At 39.7% G+C, this 10995-nt stretch overlaps 1 protein-coding gene across 1 annotated transcript; it reads left to right on the top strand.

The window, feature by feature from the left end:
- Positions 1 to 5455: 5455 nt before the first annotated feature.
- On the top strand, positions 5456 to 8745 carry LOC139479885 (growth arrest and DNA damage-inducible protein GADD45 gamma-like). The gene is made up of 5 exons (XM_071262805.1): positions 5456 to 5621; positions 6662 to 6893; positions 7213 to 7302; positions 7442 to 8022; positions 8304 to 8745. The coding sequence occupies exons 1-4, from the start codon at positions 5503 to 5505 to the stop codon at positions 7547 to 7549; spliced, it is 549 nt and encodes a 182-aa protein (XP_071118906.1). The 5' UTR covers positions 5456 to 5502; the 3' UTR covers positions 7550 to 8022; positions 8304 to 8745.
- The last annotated feature ends 2250 nt before the right edge of the window (positions 8746 to 10995 follow it).

Here is a 10995-nt window from a genome sequence, read left to right as displayed (position 1 = left end):
TTGACAGCATGAACAACACATGGCGTCGGGGACCGCTGATGTACACACCCAGCTCAACACTGCAGCCGCCCGATCCTCACTACAACAAGCAAGGGGCACTGGGTATGAGGACGGTGTGGGGTGGTATTCTGACCAGACTCCCTGGGTTGTCAACATTTAAATGCACTGGAAATACAATAGCTACCTAAACTAGCTAGCCAAAAGAAAGTACACATACTGAAGGTTAGTCTGTCTTACAGACCCTGATACAAATATATATCAAATACAGCCCATGCAAGTCTATAATGTTTGGCAAATTTAGATTACTGCAGCATCAAATGAAGAGAGTCACTGGGGTCCCTTTTATTATATTTTTATTAAGATCACTGAACAACTGGTTTTTTTTTTATGTACGATATGTTTATTTCAGAGACTAGATGTTAGTCTAACTGAAGGTGGGTAAACATTAAACAAGAAATACATATTCGACGGTGATGTATTTGGTATGGGTATCACAGCTGTGTTGTAGACCACTACGTTTGCAGTGTTTCGGCCACTGTTTTCAGCATAGTGTCGTTTACATAACATAGGTAATGTGTTGAAATCCAACTGTCAAGTGTATGTTTTTTGGGGGCCCGCCAGTTTATAACAATGTAAAATGTGAAGCTTTTGCAAATGTGACTCAAATGTTTACATTGATGATTTTAAAAAGTTATAAATATCCAAAATATATCGATTAGTCTGAAACTCAAAATAAATCCCACTGCTACAGAACGCAGATGACAGGCAATGTTACTGTTTCTGACTCACCGGACGTCGGACCCGTGAAGATTCGGGATAGAATACGTCTTCAGCAACCCAGGCTTGCCGTAAAAGGCGACTATGCTTGTCGTAAAAGGCGACTAACGGGATCGGGTGGTCAGACTCGCTGACTTGGTTGATGCATGTCATCGATCCCAAATGCGTGGATTGATGCTCATGTTATCAATCACTGGATTGTCTGGTCCAGATTCGATTATTTACAGACCGCCGTCATATAGCTGGAGTATTGCTGAGTGCGGCGTTCAACTACAAACCAACCAAATCACCGGACGCCGTCCAGGTGCATTCCCCATGCCCCCTCTCATAGTGTACCACCCGCTGATTTCTCCGGGAGTGGTCGGGGGGTGTAAAAAACATAGTTTTCTTTTATTAGATGTTCCGGGATGGTTTCACCTGCCGCACAACTGGTTCCCCCCACGTAGAAGTGCTAGCGGGAGAAGATATAGGGCTTTGATATGAACGGATATAAACCACAGGGGATCTTAGACCCCCATCTTCTCAATATTATGTAAATAACGCACGGTGGGTCCCCATTAGTGTTATATAGGCATCATACCACGTTCGCCCACCCGCTATGAAAATACAACCGGACTGACTTTAGGGTCGCATGCCTCGCCCCCCTCAAACGGTCGAACTGTAATTATCAGTTGCCTTGAAACTGTTTCGTAACCTTTTGTGGGCTGATTTCAACACACGGTCACCCCTGCTGGTTTCAAAAGGTCTGTTGCTTTGAGCAAATGGCCGTTTATGTTATCCAGAGTTGATGAGCGGATAATTGATGATAACTCCGTGACATACTTGGCATTATAAGGGCATTTGGTTGTTGGTATATGGGCGTGAAAACAATATCAGGGACTACGTGACAGTATTTCATACATATATTCTAACGTTCTGTGTTGTGAATTATGCCTATGGTGTATTGGCCTTCTGTTGATTTAAGTAATTATTGTTTTTAAAAAAGGTATTCATTCATGGCCTTAAAGTTCTATTTAAAAAAAAAAATTGTAGAAAATATTGACAGTTTCATACGGGCACAAGTTCTTTTTCACACGTGTAAGAAAGTTAGAAATATGTTCGAGATGTCGTTTGATGTCAAGTATACCTGTAAACTGGAATGACAACGAAATGATTGAAAAGGACAGTCAAGCATCTGGCCAGCTGTTATTTTCAGTTCCACCTGCTCATGAAATAAACAAGACGTGGGAGAGACCTGTAAAATATATTTATATAAGTTGTATTTGAGTGGATCTGAAATCAAACGTTTGTTTTTGTGATCATTTTTCAAACGTAGAATTTTGTTGTTTGAAATGGATAGGTAGATATTCCAAGTATATTCATAGGGCAGCATTCATAGAATATGAAAGTTGTTTCATAAGATTTTCTTCTGAGATGAAACTGTAATATATGAATTATAAATCCGCGATTACTAAGCAAATGAATATATATTTCAAAAATATAAATACTCAGATGAAGACAAACATAGACATGTTATATCAAACAAAGCTGACAATGAGAACCCGTCAATAACGGTAATTTCAGCAAACGGCTACGTATGTTATTGGATGGGGTTTTGTGTTTATATCTAAAACGAACAGTGAAAATATGTTTGAAACGTGACTTTTTTTCATTTTCATTATAAGAATCTCAGATAATCAATATATATATATATATATATATCAATATATATATATGAAGGAAACATTTATTAAGGTATAACCATTATTTAATCACGATGCACACGATGAAAGCAGGCCGCGGGCGGAGAAATGTTCCACTGCCGAGCGTGATTCTCGTTGATGTGACGGCTTGAGTGTTGTGTGTTGCGTAATGGGAGGCTTGAACGGTCAAAGGTCACATTGCTTGCTGTGCAGCAAAATGTCGTCGATCGCCGTGAATCACATCAGCATTATTAAACTACCGATGAAGGCGTGGAGTTAAAATCATGTTTTGTGGTTAACATTGTGAACATCAAATGTCAAAGCAGTTATCAATGAATATAAAAATGCGCAGTATGACTGCTGTTATTCATTTTAACTGTGTTGTAAGTAAATCAGCTTCAGAATCTATGTCATGTTTTAGTGGTTTTGGAGTTGCGAAACAAGTAAAGGCTATGAAAAAAGCACAATACGTAGTTAATTCATTTATTCACTTACTTGGTTGCAGGTATACAGAGGCGATGAGGAATATAATAACTGAGCACCAATAACTATATATTTCCCTATCAAACAGCATAGTTTTACTTATACTGTACTTATTTTCTGGCAGAACACATGCTTTCGTTTACACGGTGACACATTGATATTGAAATACAGAAGTCAATAGGATGATATGAAAAAAAGAAGTGGTGTTTAACATTTGTCATGCCATATGCAGGTCAGTCTGTTGACCTAAGGCTCCTTCTTGGACCCCTTTGACGAAGTATCGTTATATACAACATTTCTTAAACAACTGTGGATATATATATATATATATATATATATTTACTTACTTCACGGGACACATCTGGAAAATAAAGACGAAAAATGTTTATGTAATATTTTTTTGTAACACGTGCTTTTCAAGCGAGGTCAATGATAGAAAAAAATACTATGAAGTTTTTTAACAACCTACACACATTTATCGTGAAACATCAATAAAAGAAGTCACAAGCATAATCCCAACGTCTCTCGAACTATTCAAAGCCCACACTTATTTGGTTTGGTCCGACAAGCTTTGTTTGAGATCCGGATTATAATCGCAGTGGCTGTGAACAAGGTCCAATGCCTTTTCGACATCTGCACGCTAATAGTGTCATACCTTGAACCTTCGGCAACAAAGTACACAGAAACTGAAGCTTGGTGACTCGGCAAAAATATCTCACAAAGGCATTGTGTTGAAAGACAAGATCCCACATACTTCGAACATATATGCATGGGTTTATGGGTCCAAGCTGGCAATGACAATGAACTTAACGGTTTAACCTTTCCATTGTTTTAGGGTTTTCATGGTTCTAAATTTACCCGTTTAACACCTTTGACATATTTTTTGTGCATTAAGCCCTTGAAACATTTTAACGTTTAACCAGCACCCTTTCTCCAGTCCTATATGATGGAAAATACATTTGGAGTGAATTTCGGTGAGCTAGGAATTTAAACTTGCTTGATTTTATAGGTTAAGACAGTACAAAAAAGAAACTGTAGGAAAATAACATGTTTCATTTCTGAAATGTATAATAAAACGCGGTAATGATGTTTCTTCCTTGTCGAAAATACACGCAGTTGAACACAAACAACAATGCGGGACACGTGTATGTATTATTACTGCAGTAAAAACAAATGCTAATAGGTATTCGAGTGCATGCAGACACATGGGGTGTAAACATATGTTTATTTGTGATATATGTATTTTAACATTGTCGTGATCCTGTCGGCATTTGTTTCATATACGGGCAATATATCTATATGTTACACTTAACATGGTATTGCTTATCATCATACATATCGCCAATATCATCCTTATAAAAACAACTATCTACATCGTGTGAAAATATATATGTGAGCTTATATATATACATGGTTATTAGGGCCGCTGGTCACAGATTGACTGACACAAACCGTAGGCTAGTCGCAGTCCCTCTTTATTACACACGCCTACGCATACTAAATCTAATAGATTGGGATTTGTAGATTTAAAGGCTTAAGCACTTCACATATGGTTGTACCCTAACTGTGAGTATACACACAATTGAGTAGTATGTTTCTCTGAAACGTTTCCACAGTATATCCGAGGAAGAGGGGGCGTTTTGGATATTAACATAGTCATATATATGTGCATTTGATATAGGACAGCTAATATCTCGTTATTTAGATAGATGGAACAATGAATTTGTAACCAGCTAGTATTTCATACAAATATCATTTACACAGATACACAGATACAACTTTCAATTGCTGGTGCTTAAGTAAGATATAGGTTTGAGTGAAGCCTTGTATACCTTATCGGTATTGGTGTACTTAACCGACTGTTATTTTTTCTTCGAAAACAATCCTGTACTGTATAAACACTTGCCAAAACATGTACTGTACCCTAGAACTAAGCGTTTGAGATGCCAATGAAATGCACTGTCTGATATAAATGACTACAATGGCACAGGTCGATCTGATGAATCTGTTCAAATACAAACACTCAGCGTTGTTTTCATGTAAATTCAAAGTTTGCTTTTTTAGAGCGAGGTAGGATTATGGTTAAAAACACATAGTAATCCAACCTATGTATAACATGATGTCTACGAGCTTCCTTGTCTAATGCAAAAACAACACGCCCATCACATATATTCATCCATCGCGAGTTTACAGCACTCGTGATCCCGTACACCCACACCACTTGGTGCGTTCGCTTCAGTCCCAATTTCCTTCACTACAACCACCCGAACAGTCAGTCATCTAAGTACTTTCGACTGCCTTTGTTGAACAGGTTTTAGTCAACGAGAAAAACCATCCCGTACTCGGGATCTCGCACCGAGGCTGTAAGATGTAACCTTACTTTGTCTGTAGCGAACTTGAACCCAGTTGTGCGACCTCACATGAGACGGAACTGAGTGCAGCGATTGACCAATCAGCGTCGGCCTTCCTGGAAAGCCCCTCTTTGTTAGTACATGTGTGGGCTCGACATGCTCTCTGTTCAGTTTAGCGCTAGCTGTCGTTGAGAGAGGTCCGTGTTACAATGGCTCCACTTATTTCTGAGGATTTACCTTGTGCTCCGGAGAGTATTGACTTGTATAGAAGTGAACTGGAACTTAGAAAGCCCACTTCACTCTCTAAAGACACAGACAAGTGTGAAAAGTAAGTATCATCTTTTTCTCTTACTTTGTATTCATGTTAATGCAATGTGAACAGGTATGGGGACTTGTTTGCATGTTCAGCTGGTCTTAGTCACGGATTAATCACCGCAGCTATTTATATATGTTTTCTGCCCTGACAAAGTCTAGATCGTGATGTTAACTTAATTCGGCAATATTGCTCATTTTGCACATGAGGGTTACAAACTATGTCAATATTTGTATCGCCCTTTAACTACATTTGTGCATCAAATTTGGAATCAAGTCAGAAGTTTTTATTTCGTAATGGCATTAGTCGACTTAAAACATGTAGATTACTAACTGATGCGTTGTAATGTAGTTTTGTAAGTAATTTTCTCGCTGATGGTGCGTTATCAGCAAACGCAGATGTTACCGAGAACCAGCTGACACGCGGGCGGTACCGACTGACACGAGCTCATCGTGTGACCGACTTATGGTGTCTCATGATATGTCATGCGCTACCAAGCTAACTTTCAAATCATGGGCCCTAACTTGTGATTTAGGCCATATAAATCAGTGGTCATTGTGAACCACATACCATGTGCTTGTCAACATGTTTACGGAATCTTGCAAGCACGATCTAGCCGCTAGTTGTTTATTGAGGGGGAATTCCTTGGGCGATCAATACAATCAGTGGGCCGTTCGCAATCTGAGTCAGGACATAGACAGGCGCGGCTGGGAGGAATTCCCCCTAAGTTTTCTTAGTGCAATTTCCACAGGCAAATATTTGCAATGCCCCAAATTCCATCGTCTAGACACTCCCTTTTATCTCGATAAGAGATGCTGGTGTCTCAATTGAATTGAAGTGTACTAGAAATAATTTAAGTTTGCCCACTCCTATCATAAAAACACTAAAGAAAAAATAAATATTATATAAGCAAATTATCTAATTATCCAGTTATGCTGATTCCACAGATCATGATCATATTATGTGACATTCTTAGTATTTCTCATTTTTAAGACAATTCAATTTTAAATTTTGAAAATTTGATTATGTATTAATTTATGAATATTGTTTTCCAGGACCCCAGTAAGAGGAATCGGCTTTGACCTGGCCAATATAGTTCGTGAGGCCGTGAGAACTGGTCAAGCTACCCACGGGGTGTTCCAGTGTGCTGACCTGCTGACCACTAACCCAGACAATGTGATGCTGTGCATCTTACCAGATGCAAGTGACCACTGTGACGTCACAGTGCACATTCAACACACACTGATACAAGCCTTCTGCTGGGAAAACGATATTCAAATGATTAAGGTATGTAATCATAGTTTATAATTAATAATTTTATTAATTACTAATAATATTAAATATTCTAGACAAATTATTACATCCATGACATGTTGAGTATGAGAGACCTGGTCGTGAAGTATAAATCTTTTCGTAAACGTTTACTAGGTCACAGAGATGTGTTACTTATCTGATCATAAACAATTCTTGGAAGGGATGTATCCCATAGCCATGTCCTGTTAGTCAATGAAACAGGACTGTTTATGCAACCCGGATGTTCATAGATAGCAATGTCAAGGCCGATGCGGTTAACCAATGAAGTAAATATGTTTATGTTGTATTTCAGGTTGACAGTGTTGACAAATTAGCTGTCCTTCTGAATGTCAAATCTACAAATGATGCGGTTTGCGGACCTGTCTCGTGCGCTCTTATTCAGGTAAGCATTCTTCAATGTGATGATTACCGAACTAGATTCTTTGTGAATTTTTTGTCACTATGAATTATTCGAGGGTTAACAATATGTTTTCTTTGTGCACTTTACTTGAAATTTAAATTTTTATTCCTCTTTTTTGCAGTTTCCATCTGGAGATCTTAGCCCTGAGATGGAACGGGTGTCCCAATATATTGATCACGTGACGTTTAGTGACGTTTATCCTAGACCTGTGATCCGACTTCCAGAATGAACTCCATACTCTGTGCAGCACTGCATCGAGTTCTAAACTGCCAGAATGCCTATTCTCTACATCTTCAAGAGGGATAGAGAACTTCAACCTTTGCGGGTACCTCAACTGGCAAAGCACCGAAAAATGGCAGCCAGATTGGGTGAGAGGTGGAAGGAGTACCCATGACTTGAGATCGCCAAAGACCATATTGTATCATCCACTGTAATGACCGGGGGTCAGCAAAACCTGCCCAGGGGTCAACAAGAAGTTATGACCATCTGCTGCCAGGTGGACAACGAGCCCGGTCAAGATGCTGATGGGGTCAACCAAGAAGGTGGACAACCAAAGGCAACACCTACACATGAATCACCTGCTTGTTAGGAGCTTTCTGTTAAACTGCCCGAAGGGCTGACGGATGACTGACCAGGAGCACGGCCTGGCCAAGTGAGGGTCATCGATCACCCAACCAAGATGTCACTTCAAAGATTGACCAGGTAATTAGAATCATCCTTAATAAATCACGAAGCTACCTCCAGTTAATGACTGATATTGTATTAAAGGCTATTTTTCCTTTCAATTTAAATAATGAAGCTACACTCGGTGAATGCATAATAAAATATTGGCATCGTGTCCGTTCTTGATTTTGCACCTGATGTCAACGTGCTTCACTCGGTAATGTTCTAAAATGCTACTATATGAAACTTTTAACTAACGTCTGCCTTGTCATATGCCATTTCATTTGGTATTTTCTATAACCTTCTCTTCGCTTTTCCAGGTAATACGTGTACACTGCCACTTCGGCGTGGGCGACCACACAATCCGTGGGTGACCAGAACCAGGTGAAAGGTCACAGCCTCGTGCAGCTGCCCCAGACAAGTCACGTGACGCTATGCATGTATCGTCTGCTCGTAAAGCCCGACTGGGGGCGGCGGGAAAAGACTTCCTCGTCGTATTAGCGGGCTTTAACCAAGTATTTCCTTTGTAACGGGAACTCCTAATATGGAAGTGCCACATTTTTCAACGCTGGAGGCACACTGATTGACTGTGACGACAAACTGAACTGTTATTACAATGAACAATGCTTACACGCATCTTTCGATTCCACCACAAGCAATCCTATATATAAATGAAGGATTGATATGTGTTCATTGTGGACTTGAATAATTTCTGTCTGTGCTATTTAGTATCGATAGTTTCAAATAAAATTTTGAAAAGAAGCTGATTTTATGTGTTCATTTACGTTTGCGAAATGTTCTGGTGACAGTGATGTGGATCCGAGTGACAGTGGTGAATTGGCTTGTTTACCCTATTAGAAAATGGCGCACTTCGTAATTAGGATAGTCGCCATCCACACAACCTTAAAGAGAAACAAGGCGACTAACGGAATCAGCATCCCTGACTTGGTTGATGAATGTCATCGATCCCAATTGCGTGGATCGATGCTCATGATATCAATCACTGGATTGTCTGGTCCAGACTCGATTAGTTACAGACCGCCGTCATATAGCTGGAATATTGCTGAGTGCGGCGTTAAACAGCAAACAAAACTAAACTAAAGAGAACAAGCACTTTCGAATCAATTCACCGAAAAAACACTTTGCCTGCTAACTCGGGTGGCCCAGTCGTCTAAGGCGCCGCGATTCGCTGTGCAGAGTTGCGTCCCTTGGGCAAGCCAGAAACATATGATTGTGGGTTCGAATCCCGGTTCGCCCCGATTATGTTTCTAGGTTTGTCAGCACCATACCCGTGCTCGTGGGTTTCATCGGAGTGGTAAACGTCCGAGACCTGCATCACTTCGGGCTTTCCTCCCACATTAAGCTGACACGCCGTGATATAACTGGAATACTGTTAGAAGCGGCGTTAACCCAACTCACTCACTATTAATCAAGCAGTGATGATAACCCTAATTACACACATTCCACGTCTCAATTTTAAGCATTGCACTGATTGTCCCAAAATGGCCAATACTAGATATAGGCAGCAGAACGTTTATCACTCCCTGTACTGGCGTCGGTACACTAACATTTAGTCTCTGAAATCTTATATTACACAATATCCTTCTTGATAAAAAAAATAAAAAATTCCCTATGCTGATTTCAGATTTGTGGAATAGAGCTGGCTTGAGCTGGCTAGACTTGCTTTTGTATGCATTTCTAGATTATGTTTTTTTCATAAAATAAATATATTCCACGGTCATGGTGCAGGACTATGGCGTCGGGTGCTGTCTGGCATGTGCGTTACCCCACAGAAAAACCAAAACCACATGATAGAAAAGCATGTATCGCCAGCTCTATAACGCATATTAAATCATGTATGACTATATGTTAGTCTTGGGGTATTAGTTTATGACAGTAACACTTGGATGCCCTGCATTCATATCACATTGTTACTTTCTGAGCGCAAACATAGAGCATAGGAGACACATTGTTTACTTTCTGGGAGCATAGGCGACACATTGTTAACTTTCTGGAAGCATAGGCGACACATTGTGTACTTTCTGGAAGCATAGGTGACACATTGTTTACTTTCTGGGAGCATAGGCGACACATTGTTAACTTTCTGGAAGCATAGGTGACACATTGTTTACTTTCTGGAAGCATAGGTGACACATTGTTTACTTTCTGGAAGCATAGGTGACACATTGTTTACTTTCTGGAAGCATAGGCGACACATCGTTAACTTTCTGGAAGCATAGGCGACACATTGTTTACTTTCTGGGAGCATAGGCGACACATTGTTTACTTTCATAGAGCATAGGTGACACATTGTTAACTTTCTGGAAGCAAAGGTGACACATTGTTTACTTTCTGGAAGCATAGGCGACACATTGTTTACTTTCTGGGAGCATAGGCGACACATTGTTTACTTTCTGGGAGCATAGGTGACACATTGTGTACTTTCTGGAAACATAGGTGACACATTGTTTACTTTCTGGAAGCATAGGTGACACATTGTTTACTTTCATAGAGCATAGGCGACAAATTGTTTACTTTCTGGGAGGATGCCAAATAAAGTGTCTACGTTTTGAGCGTAGACGACGCATTGTTAACTTTCTGAGAGCATGCACGAAACGGTGTCTATTTTCTTAGAGCATACACAACATATTGTAACTTTCTGGGATCAGAAATAAGACATGATATGATATTTGGTCTACTTTCTCAGGAAAAACACGTGATGCACGAGTAGGGTAAGGGTTGATAACAAAAGGTGATTGATTATGTTGCGAACGAAGAGTTTGAGTTTAGAAACAAGGTAAAATATATACACCTATTGAAATACATGAAGTTAAATAATAAGCCCAATAACGCTTATCGGCGGGGTATGATACCTTCTAATTGTCAGTTTATTGAGTTCATGGTACAATCTCAGTCAATCACCATATATAGTCATCTCAATAGAAATTGAATACGGATATCACAAAACGGACATCATCTAGACATGCTGACAATTACGTTGCCAGGAAACTG

Source organism: Haliotis cracherodii, unplaced genomic scaffold (assembly GCF_022045235.1).
Source record: "Haliotis cracherodii isolate W230 unplaced genomic scaffold, xgHalCrac1.p SCAF_4, whole genome shotgun sequence".
NCBI classification, from domain to species: domain Eukaryota; kingdom Metazoa; phylum Mollusca; class Gastropoda; order Lepetellida; family Haliotidae; genus Haliotis; species Haliotis cracherodii.
This window is presented reverse-complemented; position numbering and strand designations above follow the sequence as displayed.

What these genes read in the sequence shown, in the direction of transcription:
- LOC139479885 (XM_071262805.1), top strand. Translation starts at nt 5,503, where the DNA reads ATGGCTCCACTTATTTCTGAGGATTTACCTTGTGCTCCGGAGAGTATT. An exon ending in ACGATATTCAAATGATTAAG is followed by an intron (nt 6,894 to 7,212) that starts GTATGTAATCAT and finishes GTTGTATTTCAG; the next exon opens with GTTGACAGTGTTGACAAATT. An exon ending in TCTCGTGCGCTCTTATTCAG is followed by an intron (nt 7,303 to 7,441) that starts GTAAGCATTCTT and finishes TCTTTTTTGCAG; the next exon opens with TTTCCATCTGGAGATCTTAG.